The sequence below is a fragment of the Eptesicus fuscus genome, chromosome 12 (genome assembly GCF_027574615.1).
Source record: "Eptesicus fuscus isolate TK198812 chromosome 12, DD_ASM_mEF_20220401, whole genome shotgun sequence".
NCBI lineage: Eukaryota > Metazoa > Chordata > Mammalia > Chiroptera > Vespertilionidae > Eptesicus > Eptesicus fuscus.
The window spans coordinates 81901611-81921547 of NC_072484.1; the positions used below are offsets into that span (position 1 = coordinate 81901611).

The 19937-nt window shown below is 52.8% G+C and overlaps 1 protein-coding gene across 1 annotated transcript in view; it reads right to left on the minus strand.

The window, feature by feature from the left end:
- SKOR2 (SKI family transcriptional corepressor 2) overlaps positions 1 to 3851 on the minus strand; it is a 37656-nt gene extending 33805 nt beyond the window's left edge. The window contains exon 1 of the mRNA XM_054724173.1: positions 731 to 3851. Within this exon, the coding sequence (XP_054580148.1) occupies positions 731 to 3325 (2595 nt within the window). The 5' untranslated portion in view covers positions 3326 to 3851. The remainder of the gene's footprint in view (positions 1 to 730) is intronic.
- Between the last annotated feature and the right edge of the window lie 16086 nt (positions 3852 to 19937).

A 19937-nucleotide genomic window follows, 5' to 3' on the forward strand; every position in this document is an offset into this window, starting at 1 on the left:
GCAAAGTCACTTCTCTCTGAAGGCCTTGAGAGTGTTTTCTATGCACACGTGAGTGAATACCGAACGCTGAGCCATTTGAACTTAACTTTGGTCTTTAGGGGTCCCAGGTAGCATGCTCCTGTGGGTGGAGATTGGTTTGGGAGAAGCTGGTCTTACTGAAGAGTTTGTCTTTTGTTTTACTGGACACAGTATCTAATAGATGTGTCCATTCTGGTTACAGAGCTTGGGGGTTCCAACCTTGATTGAAAGCGTTCCAATAAAATTGAATTTAACTTTCAAAGTCAATGTATTTTCACATATATATATATATTTTGGAGTCATGGTGGGATAGAGCAGAAAGGAGACAGGATTATTCAGACTGCTCCAGTTTTGTGGTTCCCCTGTTTTGGGGGGAACAATTGTGATCAACTTGTGGTGGGGGGGTGGACAAAGGAGAGTGGTGGGTTAGAGGGAGGACCTGGTCTTTTCCAACTTCTTCAAGCAGCTAACTTAACTCTAGGAGGGCAGGGAGGCCTCAGAGCCTGGGGAAGACTTTGTGAGAAAGAGACCAGAAACCGCATTTTTATGGAGGACCACTGGCAGGAAAGAAGCCCTCCCAAACCCATTGAATATTTCATTTCTGTGGGGAAATCTGGTGATTCATCTTTCCTGCGCATTTGTAACCAATTCAGCCTAAAGGTGCATTTAAATAATAATAATTAGCTTGAAGGAGCCTAAAGGGGATATTTACATCTTTGTAGGAGGGCTGCTCCTCCAATGATGGATGGTGGACCGGGCTGCCCGGGCTGCTGCTGCTGTCGCCGCCGCCGCTCGCTTTCTGGGAAGCCAGGGGTGGGGGCGGGGGCGGGGGCAAGTCCGAGCCGCTGGGGTCACCCAGTTTCCCGTCCTCGGGCAGCAGCCTGGAGGAGTTCAGGGCCAGTGGGAAAGCGCCCGCGGCGGCCGGTGCGCGGTCCCGGCTGCTCCCCTTCTCCGTTAGCCCTCGGCTCTGAAGGAACCGGCCGCCCCCGACCAAGGGGTCCCCTAGCAGGACCCCCGTCTCCTCGTCTTCCTCCTCGTCGTCGTCTGGGTCTCGACCTTCCTCCTCCTCCTCTTCGCCTTCGGGGGGTTTGTGGCTCTCCACGTCCACCTCCTGCTCCTCCTCCTCGTCCTCCTCGTCCTCGGAGCTGTCCTCGCTGGGGTAGCTGCAGCTGGTGCCGCCGGGGGACAGAAGGCCTCGGTGGTGCGGCTGCGGGGCCAGCGGGGGCGGCGGGGGCGGCGGCGGCGGCGGGGCGGGGTGGTGGCGCTCAGAACCCGGCTCGTCGGGCTGCGGGGGCAGCAGCAGCAGCGGCGACGGCGGCTGCGGGGTGTGGTGGTGGTGGTGGTGCGGGTGGTGATGGTGGTGGTGGTGATGCGCTGGGGCCGAGTGCGGCGCGCCCGCGGACGCCCCGTGCAGCTTGGCCAGGCTCTCCGCGTCGTCCTTGCCGCCCACCGGCCGGAAGGCGCTCGAATGATGGTAGCTGCCTCCGCCCGCCTTGCGCCCCTCCAGGAGGTGTGGGTGGTGGGGCGCGGGCACTCGGGCGCCCGCCGGGCCCACGCCAGCCGTCGTGGCCCCTGCGCCTGACACACCGCCGGGGTCCGCGGGCGGCGTGGAGCCCGCGCTGCAGTCCCCGCCACTGCCGCCCGGGGGCGACTCGAAGAGCGCATCGCGAGCTCCCGCAGCCCCGGCTGGAGGCGGAGGGCCTGAGCCCGGGCCGTTGGCCACGACCGGAGGGGGCTGGCCCGGCGGTGGCGCAGCATCGGCGCTCCCACCCGCGCCGCCGGGCTCGGCCAGGTCCAGAAAGGCCTGGCGCAGCAGGGCCGGGCTTTCTCCAAGCGCGCAGCCGAGCGCAGAAGGCGGCTGCGGCGGGGGCTGTAGGTAGGTGGGCACGGGAAGCCCGCCTGGGGTCCGCGGAGGCCAGAACATGCAGAAGGGCGGGTAGAAGGCGTCCTTGCGGCCCGCGGGCCAGAAGAGGCCCGACAGGCCGGCCTTGGGCCCCGTGCCCGCGCCGCCCGCGCCCCCTAGGGCCTCGGCTGCGGTAGCCGCGTCCTCCTTCTTGTGGCACAAGCCAAAGGCCGCGGCCGCGGCCGGGAAGGTGTAAGGGTGCGGAAAGAGCCCCCCGCAGCCCGGGAACTTCTGCAGCACGCCCCCGAAGGAGCCCTTGCTGGGCACCGGAATGACGGGGTAACTGCGTGGGCCTTTGGCGCCGGCCACGGCGCCCGCGCCGGCGCCAACACCGGTTACGCAGCCGCCGCCCGCGCCGCCCCCTCCTGCTCCGGCGCCGCTGGAGGCTGCGGCCACCGAGAGGCTGGCGGCGGCGGCAGAAAGGCTGGCGGCAGCCACGACGGCCGCTTCCTGCAGCGAGTCGTCATCGTCGTCGAACCGCGGCCGTTTGTGATGACTGTGGGGTGCACCCGCCAGCTCCGCCAGGGGTGGCGGCGGCGGCGGCGGCGGCGGCGCCCCCAGGAGGTGCGGGCCCAGCAGTCCCCCACCTCCAGCCACCGCAGCGGCCGCTGCCACGGCGGCCGCCTTGACGGAGCTGAGCGGGTGGCAGGCGGGGTGCGCGCCTGGCTGAGGCAGCGCGCGTTTGCGGCTGCCGCCGTTGAACATGGCCTTGACGTCCTCCCAGGCGAAGACCAGCTCGTCCTGGGGGCTCTTGTCGGTGAGCTTCAGGTGGCGACGCCACGAGTTGAAGTTGGCGGCATCCGGCTGCGTGTACTTGGCGTCGGGCGTGCGGTGGGAGTGGAAGATGAACTTGTTGGGAGAGAAGTACATGTTGCAGTAGCTGCATTTGATGCACTTGGCGCGGGAGCTGTTGTAGCGAGCGGGAATGAAGCTGCCGCGGCAGCCCCAGGCGCACTCGTGAGACACGTCGAAGGCGAAGTTGTCGGGCAGCTTGGGCGGCCTGTTCTCGCCCAGGAAGGACTTGCACAGGCGCTCGGCCTCGCGTTTGGTAATCATGCCGCAGCGGCGCGAGGAGATTGGCATGGCCCCGGCGCGCCGCAGGATCTCCAGCTGCACCGGCGTGCACTGCACGCACGTGATGCCCAGCGCCACGCGGCGGTTGTGGATCTCGTTGTAGCTGAAGTTCTTGAGGAGAGTGTTGGAGATCTGCGCCAGGCACAGGCGCTCCTGCCCGTCGATCACCAACGACACGATGGGAATGCCGTAGAGAATCACCTGCCCCACCTGGTTGGGTTTGAGGTTGGCGTGGCCCGGGCGCGGCTGGCTCAGCGCGTCGGGCTGGAAGGCGCTGGAGGGGGATGCCAGCAGGATGTCGCTGGGCCCCGGCAGCGGGCTGGAAGCCATCTCCTCCTCGGCGGGAGCCCTGGCCCAGCCCTCCGGGTCTGCCTGGGACACTGGAAGGGAAAGGAGAAAGCGCTGATAAGAGTCCTTTCGGTCTAAAACAGAGGGGTGGGTGGAGTCCCTACCTGAAGAATTATAAAAACGTCCTTGCTTAGACTAAGACATGATTATCCAGGGGCCGAGGGACCAAGTTTCAGACATAAGGAAGTAATCTCTCAATTTTCTTCAAGGTCGCCCTTCTGAAATGGTGGATTGGAAGGATTTCTTTTTTATTATTTCTGTTCCAATCATCCAAAGGAAATTAGCTATGTGTTTTCTTTTAAAAGCAGTCAATTCCTAAGAAACCAAAGACATTACCTCTTATCCCCTTATTTATAGAAGCTGTTAGAATAAGTGGCAAGCCTGCTAGAAATAAGGACGACAGTTATAACTAGTACAGATTACAAAAGTTATGGACAACTGGAGCTTGACCATGGAAACCCAAATTTAAAAAGAGAACATTTGCCTGGAAATCGACTTTGGTTAAAAAAAAAAAAATAAACCCAAACCTTTTAAAAAGTGATCTTGTGGTATCTGTGGTTTCCTTGGGAGAAATTCAGTCGTGGTTGAGACAGAGCTCATTAAGGCAAAATGAAACCCCTCCCCCCTCATCTTTGCCATTATGTATTTTCGTACTGTAATTAGACTTCTTTTCTTGAAAGATGGGGAAAATGTACAAAGCCATGTGCATGGTTGCAACCAAAATAGGGCGTTGCGCTTTCAATTTTTCAAAAAGCCACTTTCTGAACTGAGCGGTTCTGGTTCGATAGGTAGCTTAAAAAGATGAAGTTGTCGACTAGTAAACATTTAAAAACCGTTTTCCTGTCATTTCTGTTACAACGAACAAATAAGCACGGGTGAGTGTGTTAAGTCCAGAAACAGTGCAAAGAAGCTAACAATTTTGGGTGATCATTATGGACGGGCTTCAACGGCAAATTTAGGTGTAAGGTGAACCATTTTCTGTGACAGTTTTTTTCTGATCTGTATAGATCTCCCCATGCCTTTCAGGCCGATGTGTCCCACAGTATAGATCATCTGTGGGCCAGGTAATCTGTGGCAGCATTGAAGCGGAAGCCCTGGGTTGGGCCTGCGGTAAAATTCCCATTCTCCCTGGGATACCATAATGAGGGAAAATAACCCGATAATTGAAGGTAAGAGAAAAAGCAAGGGAAAGAAACCTTGGTGACCAGGCAGATAAGTCTAAACCAGAAAAGTGGCTCATTCCCTAGGAAAGAGGACAGTGACTTACCTACAGCCACACCTTATGTGGGGCACAGCGGCCACGACTACCTTTTGCCCTGGAAAGTCACTTGAGGCAGCAGCACGGCCACATGCGGACAAGTACACAGCGACTTCAGAGGATGCACCATCTTACTCCTTCACCCAAACCGTCATATTCCTGCCCTCTCTCCGCCCCGAGACACCTATCCCATTGCCTTTGCCCTTCTGCCCTCTGGGTCCTCAGCTCTCATTACCTTTTGTGGCCTCCAGGAAGATTGAACAAACCTCGACCCGATCAAACCAGATGAGAGAGAGCCTGGCTTGTCACTGAGAAGAGACCAGAGACGGTATTTCTAGGGGACAGGGCGTTACATGGCCATTCAAGGCGTGGTGATCCCTGGGCCTGTCACCGCCAGCTCTAGCTTCCGCAATGGTCCTTCAAGGCTCGTTTCCTCCCCCCACCCCCCAAACAAGATTCTTATTATCTTAATAAGGCCCTGGGATAACGGGGAACGCTCGCTTTGGGGCAATGGAGCGCTGCGGGCCTGGCCCCCGCGAAGAGCTGGTTTTGCGTTACAAACCCGCACGCAGCCTTAGCAGCTGTAGCCGGAGCAGAAGTGTCTCCTCTTTTACCCCCAGCCCTCCCAGAAACTCCCGTCATAGCGGAGACACAAATAAGAGGGCTTGGGATGGGGTTTCTAAAAAAAAGAGAGCGAGCGGGAGAAGAGACCATTAAAAGTTAGTGGAACTGACAACGGAAGCTGGAGAACTTCCTTATCCCACTCAGGAGCCAACGACCCCAACTGAACTCCGCCGGATCCCAAACCGACCTCGCCGCCGAAAACCCACCGCTGCCCCTTTCCTAACCGGGAGAACCCCCCGCTGGGGATCTCCAATAGCGAATCGCGTGTGTGCCAAGCTCGGGCCGGCGGGTTCCCGCAGTACCTGGTGACCCCTTGGTGTCTTTACGCGCGTGGCTGACGGTCCATCTCCCGAGGGCGCTCGGAAGGGAAGCATCCAAGCGGGTCCTGGAATCCAGAGGGCGGGACTCGGGAGGGCTCCGCGCGAAGGTCCTGGAGCTCGTTGGCGCTCAATGGCGCTCGAACCCGAACTCCGGTCAGGGGAGAATGACAGCCCGAATTGCGGCAGGGCGTCCCCCTTGGCCGCAGAAAGTGTGGGCGCGCAGAAACCGCGGCCGGCGAGCCCAGGTGGAGCGCAGTCTGACAGTGCCTTTCTCTGTCTTGGAACTCGAGTCGGACGGAGGGGACGCCACCCAGCGGGCAAGGTGACGTCACCGTCTCCCTGACACTCGACTGAGAACGGCTGGCGTGTTACAGGGAGGGAGGGAGGGGGGAAAGCGAAGGCGAGAGCGAGTCACTTCTAGATCCTTTCGGAGCAGGCACGAAAGCTAACACCTAACCAACCCTCCATGGACAACCACCTCCCAGCCCCGCAGCAAAACGCAGCCACAGTGCGGGGGGCCACGTATCTGATCTAGGAAGGGAAAGCCGAGAAGTCTGCGTGCATCGGGGGAGTGGATCCTGGAGACCCCAGATTCTAAAGGGCTCCTCTAAAGTGACTGCATCCCTGCCTGTTATTGTTCCCTCCCCTCAAGTCTCGGAGTCACTCTCCTTCAGGAATGATCCTTCTGGTACAAAGCAGCAGCTTCACTTTGTCTCCGGAGAAATAGACACTACAGTCAGGCGGGGAATAGAATACCTTCAGCCCCTCGTTTGAAACGCTGTGAAATGAGAGAGAGAGAAAAGGAGGTTTCAAACAGGGTGCCCAGTCTAAAAACTGGGGAGGAAGCATGCAGAGTGACCTTACTGTCGAATGGAGAGTTGCTTTTTAGGACAAGATACAGAGAATCAGCAAGGCATTCTCTGCCTTAGAAAGCGTATGATCAAGTGAGGCCCCAGTGAGCGCCCGTGTGCTCACATCTATCAGCCTGATTCAGGGTGGTTCTCTAACCCTCGTTATAAGACCCCTGCAGGCCACCTCAGCACAGGGAAGTGGTGAGACAGGAAAGGCCGGAGGCCTTCAGTCCTGACCAGTCCTTAAGCAAGTTGCTAGGTCTCCAGGGAAAAGTAAATTTCTCAGGGAACTAGCTATGTGGGAGCATGCACCAAAAAAACCCCACACCAAAATGAAGACAAGTAGGATGAGAAAGAACCATTTTCCATAGCTTTCCCAAAGGGAGGCACACCCTAGGATATGATGAAGCGTCAGTATCCTGCCTGCTAACTGATCAGCTGTGAGGAGTCAAAATGCAGGGCAGTGGGATTGGGGGATCCTTTAAGTTTCCCCTTCACAATTATAGCTGAGTTTTCTATTGCCGCCTGTTGACACACACAGGCTTAGAGTTTGGCCGGCACATCTTCGAAACGATCTACAATCTCCACCAACCTGGAAACCCAACCAGACTCCATCATAGCATCCACAACAAGCCATCGCTACATCAATGGAAAGTGAAGATGTGAAACCTTAACGCTTCATCCAAGGTCAATGAAACCAAGGCGAGCCAAGCAAACAGAAAAGCAAGGGCTACAGGATTTGCGGCTGTTTTAAACCAATATGCCGAAGACTGTTTCAGAGTCATGAGAATTAGAGTGTTTGTTTGGACATAAGTTTCAAATGGCAGTGAGATGGTTTTCCATCCATCTCCTAGTTTCTAAAGGCATTCGTGGCACAAAATAGGCTCTGTGTTAAGGGGCTGAAGTCAACCAGTGCTCCCTCCCCAGTGCCCTCTGAGCCTCCCACGCACCCCCCCCCCCAAAAAAAAAGAGAAAAGAAAAAGAAGGAAAACTTAAGCGTTATGCCCACCCAGCCCATTTTCCAGAGGAATGTCATTGCCATTCACAAATCCCTTTCCTCAGAGGGCCAGGCCTAGTTCTCCCCAACTCCTCTTTGGGTTGGGGCTCCCACAAAGCGAGGTCCCAGCCTACTCACTGTTCCTGGAGCCCAGGCTGCTAGAAGGAAAGCCAGAGCCTCACGGCAAGACAGCCTGGAAATGGGGTTGATTTGAACACTGAAAATGGGGTGAAATGAAAAGTGCTATCAGTTCAGGTACCACAGGGAAGTGCCTGGTCACTGCTGAGGAGGAAGCAGCATGGGGTCTTCACTTTTTTTTTTCTCCATGTTCTCATCTTTGCCCCCCAAAAGCCCCGCTTCCCCTTAAAGATCCTTTCTTTTTAAGTGTCTTAAAAATATCTTTCCTTGAAAAGAGAAACAGAACCAATCTTTGCCTTCCCTCTCATCTCAGGTTACTCCTAGGAGTGAATCCACACCTAGGAGTGAATCCATCTACTTATCTGATCTTTAAACACCAACATTTACACACTACTTTGGGGGTCTTACTGCCATACAAACCTGCGACTTTATTTTAATGCAAAAAGTTTTACTGGAAAGAGAAATGTGTGATGCCAGATCAAGTACTTTGGCACAAATAATTCTAAGAATAGCACGGTAGTGTATTTCCCCCAGGAGTCTGGGGTGCCTGTTTGAGCTGTCAGACCAATTATATTTTTGGAAGAGGGGGGTGGAGAACAGCTTTTCAAACCCAGACTCCGTGCTCCAGAGAAGCCTTCCCTTGGCCTCTGGAGCTGGACTGCAGAATTACAGCCTTTTTATATGTTTGAGTCCCTGAGCAATTTTCGTCACCCACTATCTCTTTGACCCTTTGCTTTCTCCTCAGTTTGCACAAGTCTCCTGATGGTTCTCCACCGCCCTTCCATGTTCCTCTCCGGGGCCGGGGCTCCTGATCCGTGTCAGTCCCTGTCCGGCCCGGAGACCCTAGCAGGCTCAGCAGGAGCTGGCGGTGGTGGTGGCGGAGGCGGCGGGGCCAGGCCGAGTTAATCAATGCTTTCCTATTCGAGCTGACATGCATTTTACACGTCGGGACTCTCCTCAGCCGGCTAATTGATTCAAATTGTTTTATTGGTTAAACTGGTGTCACCCGTTTGCATGATCTATCACCACACGGAGGAGAGCATTTCCACTCTCATCTCCGTTCCGGCGGCTGCGGTTCACCCAGGCCAGGGACAGGTAAAGGAGCCCAGACACCGGACCCAAAGGAAAACCACAAACCGAGCTGGCCCCCTCGGAACTGGAGAGGCGACGCCTCGATGCAGGCGCACGCAGCCGGCGTGACAGCGAGGATGGAGGTTTCCGGCTGCAGCTTTTAACAACTGGTTGAAGCGAACCGACATCTGACCCGGGGCGTCCTCCGCGTTGGAAGCAGTCCGTTTCTGGGCTGAGGCTGCGAACCCGGTGGGTTCCCGCCCCAAGGCCACAGCAGAGGCAGGAGCTGTCCTTCGTTCTGAAGCGAATCCTTCACTCCGACTGCGTTCAGGCTCTCCCGGAAGAGCTTGGACCATCACAGCCCTAGATTGGGCTCCTGGCTCCACCAGGGCCTTGTAGACTTAAGAGGCAGGCAAGGGGCGACACAGAAACATCCCTCACTTCTGCCCCATCTGCCCTATCTCCAAGTACTGAGCCACTCCCACCCCCACTCCTGTTTCTCATTGACCCTAAAGGAAGATAAAGGCCTTCATATAAATCCCTTCTAAACAGAAACACCAGATATTCTCTCTCCTCCTGCTCCCAACCTGGGTATTGGAGAATCCATGACAACTACAGATTAAAAAAAAAAATAACCAGGCTCTATCCCTCTCACTCATCCTCTCTTATCCTAGTCTCAGCCTTAGGCAGAAATATTAATTACTGCTTCTGTGTCTCTGCCAGAGGTGTCCCTGACATTGATATCTTTGCATCAGGAGGGCAATAAATTGTTTCCCTGTTATTTCCTAGTCTGCCAGAGGAGACCTGCATGGCCCAGAAAGAAACTGGAAGATGGGCAGAACTGGCAGCGATGGAAGAATTTTGGTATGTCAGAAAGTACAGGAGATTCAGTCCCATGGAACTGGGTACACATTTCTCCTAAGTCACTTAGTAAATGTAGAATATTGCTTTGATAACAAGTTTCCCAAGCCCCATTTCTTCATCTGCAAACTGAGGAGACTGATACATACTCAACAGGGGTCTGGTGAGAATTAAATGAGATAGTATATGTCAAGTGCTCGGCACACACTAGTCATTTAATACATGGTATCTTTTTTGTTGTTGTTGTTAAAATCCTCACCCAAGGATATGTTTATTGATTTTAGAGAGAAGAAGGAAGAGAGAGTATGTGCGCTGACTGGGAATAGAACCCATGACTATGGGATGATGCCCCAACCAACTGAGCCACACCAGCCAGGCCAATACCTGGTAGCTTTAAAAGCATCTTCCTCAGAGAATGGGGGGAAATGAGGACTGTACTCTTACAAGATACTTTAGAAATAGCCACTAGCTCCAGAATAAATGGCATCAAAGGCATTTTAGCTTAGTGGTGAACAGAGAGGGAACCAAGTTCCTGGGAGGAACCTTAGCCCTTTTCATTGCAACTTTATCCTTCCCTTAATTAGTCTAGTGTTTATTTTGTATACAGGTGGCTGGAGCCTCGGCTAGTGTTTGCTTAATCCATTTAAAATAGATTAATAATAAAAATGCAAAATAATGGTCATGATAGTAATGATTGCTGATAGGCCTCAGTTCTCCCTTTCAACCTCCCAGAGCTTTCTGCAGCCTGGCAAGCCCAGCTCAGGCTCCCTAGTTTTTCCTCCAGTGCTCTAGCTGGAGTTACATGAAGCAAACCAAGTCTCATTTATGAGGGAAGTTGTAGAAGAAATGAGAAAGGTCTCTGAGTATTCTGAAGGTGGCTCTTAATCTTTGAGCCTTCTCTAAAATAGTGCTTATAAGCAAGGACCCATTTTCCCTGGGCCAGAAAAGTACAATGAGAGCACAAACCTAAAAATCTAAACCAGAATTGGAGAAGGTAAAGGAAAATGAACACGTGTTGCAGGATCTGTATCCCTGCCCCAGTGATCCCTTGAGTTCAGCACCCTTCTTACTCTTCAAATATCTTTGTAAAAAAAAAAAAAAAAAGATGATGGGAGAAACAACCAGGACTTAATTACCCTCAATCAGAGAAACTTGCCTTTGGGTAAGTGGCAGAGAAGACTGCTACCCCACCAGTTCACAGAGGCCAGGGACTAATAGAAATATTTATTATTAAACTTTTTTAAAAAAATAACAAAGGATTCACATTTCTTCACAAGTCCTCACAAACTTGTAAACACAGCAAGATACACACATATGCACATAGATTAATAAAATCCAGAATGGAACATGAATTTGATGTGCTTGGTGGTCACTTAGAAAATATTAGTTAATCAAGATAAAATTCAAAGGCACACAGAATACCTGAGGATGCACATAAAGCCATGGATGCAGGCTCCCTGAACACACCAGCGAATGTGCACGAAGAGGGGCATGGCACAAGGAATAGCCCATGAGGCTCTCTTCCTTCCCTCTCTTCTTTCTCTCTGTGATTGCGTACACATGTGTACCCGCCTCCTCCACTCCCCTCCTCCCCACATTGGGAAGGAGGGGGTCCTTTGAAATGGAGGTGGTCCCAGCTGGAAAACCCCAGAGCTCATTTAGATCACATCACTTCAGGCTTTTGTCTCTGCTCCTGAATAACCTAGGCCGCCACAACAAAAGGATAGGCATCTACATGGAGTTTTCATTGGCAAAGATACCTCTTAAAGATGCTGCTATAATAATGAATAAAGAGACAAGATGCTTGCCTTTTGATTGCCACTCCTAAAGAAGGGAGAGGAGAAAAGGAGAGAAAAGGAGAGGGAGAAAGTAAAGCAAGAAATAGAGATTGTGGGAGAGAAAGCCAAGGCAAGTATTTGGGTGGATTTATACAAAAGAGTCTTTAATTGTATGAAGACTCCAACTACCACCAAGATAAGAAATATGGTTTGGGGCTTTAAAAAAAAACCCTGGGCCTTTTGTTTCAGGGAACCAATTTAAGAAGCAACTGAGGCTAAGAATTCAGGAAGGGTGTGGAACAGGGCCTTTCAAAGCGTGGGGAGGGGAGGCAGAGGAGTGAGAGCAGGGGCAGGGGCTGTAGATTTTCTGTTGACATGTCACAAGAGAGAAAATGACATAGATATACATGTAACATCTCCCCCGCTGATGCTGGAGGAAGGAACATTGGATTTTATTTCCTGGGGAAATTAAGGCACTTTTTTCCTACTGTTCTCTTCCCTCCCACACTTTCCCCATTTTGAATTCTACTTTGCCATCAAGCTTGATCCTATTAGCTAATACAATGTTGAACTATCATGTGCTCTCTGGCTGCCCAATAAACATCATGCTTTTAGCTGTAGCAAAAGGTGAAATTAGATATTAGCAAAATAAATCTCAGGGAAGAAGAGGATAGAAATCTCAGTCATAGATTTGTTTTTCCTGAAAAAAAAAAAAAAGAAAAGAAAAGAAAGCAACTAGTGACTATTCAGAGGAATTTTCTATTTTTGTGTGTGCATTAAAAGTGTTTTTTTTTTTTTTTAACTAGAAAAGGCTTTCTTCCATGGGATTAGGGGTTCAAAGTGAAAACACAATCAGACCAAATGCAATCTCAACCCAAAACTTTTTCAAGATGCTTTATGATATCATCGGCAAACTCTTAATGTTGGCAAATAATTAAATTTTCCATCTTTTAGAACTGTGTAACCTTGGGTGTCTTAGAAACAAATTGTACAAACAAACCACAGAGATGAGCACTGAGGGTTTCAGAGGAGATATAACGAACCAACTTTAATTACTAACTTGAAATTAAAAATGTAATATACAGATTTAAATTTATTTTCACCTAAATTGTGTATAAAATTATATGGCTTCTGCAGGCTAAGAAATGCTTTGTAACCAGCCATGCTACTAAAAACTCTGAAGTAGTTTCCAAAACCGAGTTCCCAGACTCACACAGTAATAATGATACATTTATCATTACTGATGACCACCTACTGGGTAATTATTGCTTTGTTACCACTATTACAATCAAGAGATTTCTTTATTTACTGTTAACATTCACTTAAAACTGAATGTTAATGACTGTTCTGAATTCACCAAAGAGAGTTTTCTGTTATATTTCAGAAGTACTTACGTTCTAGTTCAGAAATGGGGAACCATATTATAACAGAGTGGAAGGCTGGGTGAGCGCTTGGCTCTCACCTTCTCTCGAGAATGAAAATGGCATTCTGAGGGAATCTGGAGAAAAATTTTCCAGTCCAGAGTTGCAAAAGGTTAACATAATGCAACCACTTGACTTGTGCTAATTATGTAAGTATTTTATTACAGGAGATTCATTCATTATTGATACTTATTTGCAGTAACTTCCTGCTTGGGGGGTTATATTTTATATGAGAAGTAAACAACCCATGGCTCCAGGGCTGGCCCCCACCCTCAGATCTGATTTCCTCCCTCCCCTTTGTCTAGTTTCACAATCCTCCTCGGTTGTTATGCCCCTATTGAGGCCGAAAGACAATTCCCCAAAACCTTATTCTCTCTCCATTTCTTTTCCCCATTCATAACTTCCCAGTTCTTAAAAAGGCAAGAACTCAGGGTTTGGAGAGTGTTGGGATGGGGATGAGGTGGGTAACAAAATAAAACTGGTTTCAGTGTTTCCTTTTATAGCACATGAAGAGGAGAGAATTAAAAAAAAAAAATCCAGGCTCCTCCTTCAGGCTTGGTCACTAACTTTCCTCTTTGGGAGCTGGGAGCTACTCTCAGCCCAGAAAAATCAGGCTAGCCTTTGGTATATCCAGAGGTCAGGAGCTGGTCATTAGGGAGGTGGGTGTGGTGGAAACTGTTAACCAATGGAAAAGCTCAGGAAGAGGCTCCTGTCTAAGTCAGAAACCAACCTCACTGCCAGTGGTGGTTAGTGAGGTTTCCAATAGCTTTTTCCCCGGGGCCTATGCCAACTTGCACTAGGAAAAGACATGGGTTTGCTTGTGGTGTGGCTTCAATGAGCCCCTGTGAAGGATTGTGCTGGCTGCTTGGCTGAGGGGCCCTCAGAAGTTTCACTAAAAAAAATATGCATTGGCCATCTGAGGCTAGCTGTCTCAGATAGGCCTCCATAGAGGAAGGGTTTTTTCCTCTTAGGCTTTATTCCAGGTTCTGAGACCCCCTGCTTATGAGACTCTGTTCAGAGCTGGGATGGACACAAGATACCAGGGGTCAGCATGCTGGAGACTCTTAGAGGAAGTCAGGAATTGGAGATGGTGGATGGGGCTGTGGAAGAGCATGGAGCAGTGTGTAGGTAAATTCCCTGTTCTTTTAAGGTTTTGGGGTGTGCAGATGGACTAAGAAAGACTTAGCTGGAAGCTGGAGTCTCAAAACTTTGAACTAGTTTGAAAGGAATGAAATGGCACAGTCTGGGATGGGTGTGTGTGGCTTTGGGGAGGTGTCTGTAAATTAGTTGGGATTTTCACAGGCCTGAACAGAACTGACAGCTCAAAATGAAGGTCCATCCCGGGCCTCTACTATGTCAGCCTAGAACTTCTGCACTTGGAGCGTGGTTGGGGGATGATGGATGACCAGAGGGTCACTAGAAGTTGGGAGGCCTCTGGGAAGGTGAATCCTGGGTGGAGTGGTGGGGAGGGGAAAAGCACTGAGACTGGGTCCTGACTGGGTGCTGGGTCTAGGCCATGCCACGGGCGCCTCGCTTCCCTGCTTGTACCCCTCACCTGGGTGGAACAGCTGGCTCTTCATGATCTATGGAGGAATGCCGTTCCCAGCAAGGCTTTCTTAATGGTCCTTTAACAAACTCTTCGATCTCTCTTTGGCCGCCCTGGCTCTTGCCCGCCTCCTCCCTCTTCCTTTCTCCACTGACTGCATCAGTTATTTATGACCAGCATTAATTATTCACGAAAAGAGAAAACTCCAGCTTTGGGAACTTTTCTAGGAGCGTTTGGGGGCTTCTTCCTTTCTCTCCTCCAGGTGGGTTTGAGTATTGGCGATTTTCTGGGACTCTATTTTTGGCTGGATCCTGATTTGAAGTGGCGAAAGGGAACAGAGAGGGGTAAGGGGTCCTCTGTATGCGTGTGTGTGCGTGTGTGTGTGTGTGTGTGTGTGTGTGTGTGTGTGTGTGTGTGTGTGTGTGTATGCGCGCGCGCGCGCCCTTCCTCCTAATCAGATCTCGCCCCGGCCAGCGAGGTGTAAACTTCTGGGACCTAGAAGTTACTAGGCTTGCTGGCGGGAGCCGCTGTCCGGGCTCGGAGGTGCTGAAACCGCGGCATGGGTTCTCGGCAGCTGGCTGCTGGGATGTGGGCGCGAAGCTGTGACCGCCGTCCCAGCCAGGGTAGCCTCCTTCCGCAGCTTCTCCAAAAAGTCTCATTTGCTTCTCTCTCTACCTCTCTTTATACCGCCCCCCTCCTACACCCCACACAAGTGACACTAGGACGCTGTAACCAAAGATTAATTGCCTTAATCAAATCGACCCACCCTCTGCAATTAATCTTCTAGCAACAAATTAGACAATTTACCGCAACCTTCTGGGTCAGGGGAACAGAGGAGGCGGGATGGGGTGGAGGATGGACAGGGTGGGAGACTCTGACAAAACCCACCAATGAGGCGGGTGGGGAGTTGAGAATGGGTGTGGGTTGAAAGCGTTAGTGGAGGGGAGGAGGGAAGGGTCAGCTGTGGGGCTGGGTCGGGAGCCGGAAGTTCCTGGAGTCCCTTTCAACCCAGTTTTCTCCGAAGAAGGGGATGCCGAGGGCGGAGGACGAAGCCACTTACCTGTCTGCGCCGCCCTTTCGGTCTACGACCTCCGCGCTCGGTCCTCCCGGCCCGCCTCACGCTCCGCGGCTCCACCGCCGCTCTCCGCCTCCCGCGGCGCCCGCCGCTGCCGCCCGCGGTCCTCTACACTCCTGCTCGCGGTCGGGTCTTCCGCCGCGACTCTGTCCAGTCCCGCCTCTCCCCTCCTCGGCGGCCCCCCGCAGCCACCCGGCTCTTCCCACTCCCCTCCTGGGCAAGTTCGTAAGTTTGGGGTGAGGGTCGCTCTTCTCGCCACCAGCCTCTCGGCTTAGCTCGCTCGGATTCGCACCCCGCCCCCACCCCCCTAACCCAGACCTCGGTCTCTGACGCCGCCTGTTGGCCAGGCAGGGCAGGGCATGGCGAGGAGCGCTGCGCAGGCTCCAGCCCCATCACCACGCACCCTTCCACACCGAGTGTTCCAAAAGCGAGGGAAAGGAGGCGAGGGTGGCAGGCCTGCTAATTGGAGTGGGGCCAGGGCAAGAAGGAGCAGTTTGCTTTGGGGGCGTGCAGCCCTGCCTGGCAGCGTGGGCTCCCTGCCAGGAGAAGCGTTATCCCAGGGCGCGCAGGTGCGCCTCTCGGGTGCAGCCCTCTAGCCCCACACTAAGAGCCCGCACCCCTCCCCCAGTGCCCAAGGAAAAGACCACCTGAGGTGCGGTGGAGCCCGGAGGGCGGAGTCCTAGGGGGAGCTGGGTCTAGAGCACCCGCTGTGCATCTCCAGAATGGGGTGTGTGTGTGTGTGTGAGGGGGAGTCTGCTCTCAACACCATCAAGGAGAGAAGCTTTATGGCTAAACTCATACGCTGCTTAAAAGAAAAGTTAGCCTGCCCGGCCAGTGTGGCTCAGTGGTTGAGCGTCGACCTAGAAACCAGGAGGTCACGGTTCTATTCCCTGCCAGGGCACATGCCCGGGTTGCAGGCTCGATCCCCGGTAGGGGGCGTGCAGGAGGCAGGCGATCATGATTCTTACCATTGATGTTTCTCTCTCTCTCTCTTCCTCTCTGAAATCAATAAAAATATATATTTAAAAAAGAGAGAAAAGTTAGCCTAATCCGTCTCATTATGAAGCCTCAGACACCTGGAGGGGCAAGCGTTCACCAGGGGTTGCGTCGGAGTGCAGCGCTCTGGGCGCGGATGGGCGGTCTGCGTGGTGTCACAGAGGAAGCCTCTCTGGCTCTGGCCTGGTCCCTCCCTTAGCAACTTCCCAAGCTCGGCAGCGCGCCCTCGGGTCCTTCCACCCTTGGGCCTGCTTAGGAAGCCTCAGTCTAGCCCCTGCGCCACCAAGACGTCCGCGGGATGGAGGTTCCTCCCCCTCCCCCGCCCCCCCCCCCCCCAACTCCAATCCTCACCCCGTCTTTTTCATGGAAAGAGTTGATGGACCGTTTCTCCCCCAGCCCCTCCTTCTCTAATAAACGCTTCTCATAGATTATTCGACGCAGAGAAGGGAGGCGGCTGCTTAAAAAACAAAAAGCCATAGCCCTAATGAGTTCAATTACAATGTGGTAAACACATTGCCTCTACGCTTTAATTAAGCCTGCTGCCCAATTTTAACTCATTAGTAATTCATTAAGAGAACAGCCCCGCGCTGGCGGGTGGAAGGCTCCGCAGACCGAGTGTGCGCCGCGGAGTCCACGCACTCGCCAGCCGCCGCCGCCGGCCCTGAGCTTCGCGGGAGAGCGAGGCGGGTTTGCCGCCCAGTAACTCTAGGACCGACGGATACTACGGTCCCTGCTCCCACGGTGCGCGGGGTTTTGCCACTCCGGCCCCGGGCGGCGACTTTTCCTGGTTGGAGTTCCTCGGGCTTGAAGCAGCGTTTGCAAACCTGTTGTGTGTGGGTGGTGGTGGCGTGGGGCTGGGCCAATGTTGGGGAGAAAAATCCCCGGATTAAACTCGATTTTCACCCTCAACGTCAAATCTAGCTTCCCCGGTTGCCGCATCCGCCCTCTCTCCTCTTTCACTTTGCACTAGTTTCTGGAGAAAAATCTAGGTCCAAACTTAGCGCCCAGCTCCGGCTCCCCACCGCAAGCTTCGGGACACTATCCCGTGGAGACGCTTCGATATAAATCAGACCGTGATTTTTTCGGGGTGGGGAGTTGAGAGGTGGGGAGTGGGGTGGTGGAGGTGGGGGGGGGCGGGTAGAAGAAGATGGTTGGCTAGAGAAATGGAGATTTGGACGGGGACCTCAGACCTCTGTTTTCTCTCTTTCTTTCTCTCCTCCACTGCGCGAACACATTGGTGACTATGTCAGTTGAGACCAGCCCTCTTTGTGGAAAAGAAACGGAGACAGCATGGTAGATGGAGTCACGCACAGGCAATGAGAACGGTTATGGTCTTTCTGTTTTAATGATTGAGGAAAAGAGTCCTCTCCTTCCCTCCAGTCCCTATTCAGCGGGTCCGAGAAGAAAGTCCTTGATGGTGTTCTGAGCGCCCCACGGTTTAGATGGGAGGGAACTCGGGGGTCTTGGGGCTCCAGCACCGAGTTTCCAAAGAGAAGGAAAGGACCAGTGTTGAGGGGTGAGGCTGTGATTCAGCAAAGGACCTTTCGCCCCCTTAGTGCCCCAGCTCTGGGCTCATTCCTTTGCCAGGGGGAAGAATGGGCACCGCCCCGCGGCCCGCCGCACCCCTCAAGTAGAAAACTTCTTGCTCTGGGCTGGGGCTGGCCGGCCCCGCCTTCGGAAGGCAGGTGTGGGTGCCTAAGGCCGACAGGATGGACCCTTGGCCCTACCAGGGCCTCGAAGAAGTGCCCAAGGCCGTTTGCCCGCACTTCCGACGCTCCTTCTCAGGGTTGCCAGTTGCCTCTGCAGACCAGAGTCGCCCCCTTCCCTCTCGCAGGCGGCCACTCCTCCCGGGAGCCAGGGAATGGATGAGGTTTCCTTTCTCCGAGCCTCTCGGATCCCGTAGCCCAGCCGGGTCGCCCCAAGGAGCGCAGGGCGCGCCTCGCCTGGGGCGTCCCTGACTTGTCTCGGTGCACTTCGGGAATGTAGGAGGGGGGAGGGGATGTCTTTAACTTCCAGTCTCCCCACCCCGCCCTCTCCCAGCCTGGAGGCGGGGAATGCTGCGGGGTCAGACTGGGAACACTGAGGATGCGGGTCCTGCCTGGGCCTTGCCCTCCTGGGGTTCCCCAAATTCGGTTGGGAGACACGGTGGCCCAGCAGGGTCCCCTCACTCACTCCTTCAGTGTTTCGCTTTGGATCTGTCGGGGATTGGGGGGGTAGCGGGGGGGGTGGGGGTGGGAGGGATGGGATGGGGAGAGGAAGGCGGGGCGGGAGCTTCCCTACAAGAGCGGCGCAGAGGGCCGCTGACTCCAGACCTGAGTCCAAGGGTCCTCCGAGGGTTTTGTGGGTGTCGCTTGTGGTTGATTGTCACGGCATCCACGCGGGGCTCACTCTCCTCCCCAGCTGGGCTCTGCGGCAACAGCGGGGCTCGCCGCGCGGAATTTGCCTGGAGAAGGGCCTCTTTCTGCTCAGGAAAAGTATAAGCCCGGTCAAAAATACAAAAATCGGGTCGCTACCCCAGGCGATCCGGGCGCCTACAATGGAGGGCAGCGATGGGGATCAGAAATGTATGCCAGTTGACAGACTCTCCGGAAACCCTCTCTTCTGGGGATTTCTGGGAGGACATAAACATTCAGACCAGAGCACTGGCCTAACTGATACATCATATATTAGCATTATCCGTGAAATAATTTTGACACATATAGTTTTAACAGCACGTTATTAACTCTAAATGGAGTACTTATCTGCCCTGCCTTGTGGATGACAAACATTCTGTATTTATCTGGCTAGCTCAGCCACAGAAATGTATTTAAGATGATAAAAAGGCCAGATTTACCAGAAGTTTCCCATTATTATATCATAGAGGGTGAACTTACTTGAGAGTTGAGCTATTCCACTGCAATAAGCACTTGAAGGAGGGCTGATATAGTTTCCATCTTTTATTTCTTGCCCAGGAAGACAATGGATATCCCACAGATTTTTTTTTTTTTTTAAAGCTGGCTATAAGCGGGAAGTAGGAAGTAGTAAGAATTCATAGGATTTTATATAGGCCTAAAGTGTTGGATGCAGGACCCATTGGAAATTCTGAAACCAGAAGCTCCAGCAATTTCCCTGCCACCCCCACTGATACTTGAAATTCTACTAATGGTGATTTGTTTCTTTGGACTTTTCTTTAAACTCAAGAACCATTTATAAATGAGGATGGCCCTAGAAGAAGAACCCAGGGTTAGTACAAGCAGAGTGTCTAGCAATCATTGCACCTGCCATCAAGAACCAATGGAGGCACCAGGCCTGCGTGGCTCAGTGGTTGAGTGTTGACCTAGGAACCTGGAGGTCACGGTTCATTGATGTTTCTGTCTCTCCCTCTCCCTTCCTTTCTGAAATCAATAAAAAATAATTATTAAAAAAAAAAGAACCAATGGAGGCAGTGACTCGACAGTGCCTTCTTGCTGCCAGCCCTGCCTGACTCTCATCTTTTAGTGGAAACCTCTTATGATGGTGGTTGCACTCAGCGATGTATGGCCCCCTACTTAGTCAGTTATCCTTACACTCCTTCCTTCTCCTTAAGGAAGAGGAATGCTACTCTCATTGGTCAGACTTTAAGAAGCTGGGAGAGCTGCATAGGCTAGAAGAAGAGCTTGTGCCATGAAAGGTCGGTGCA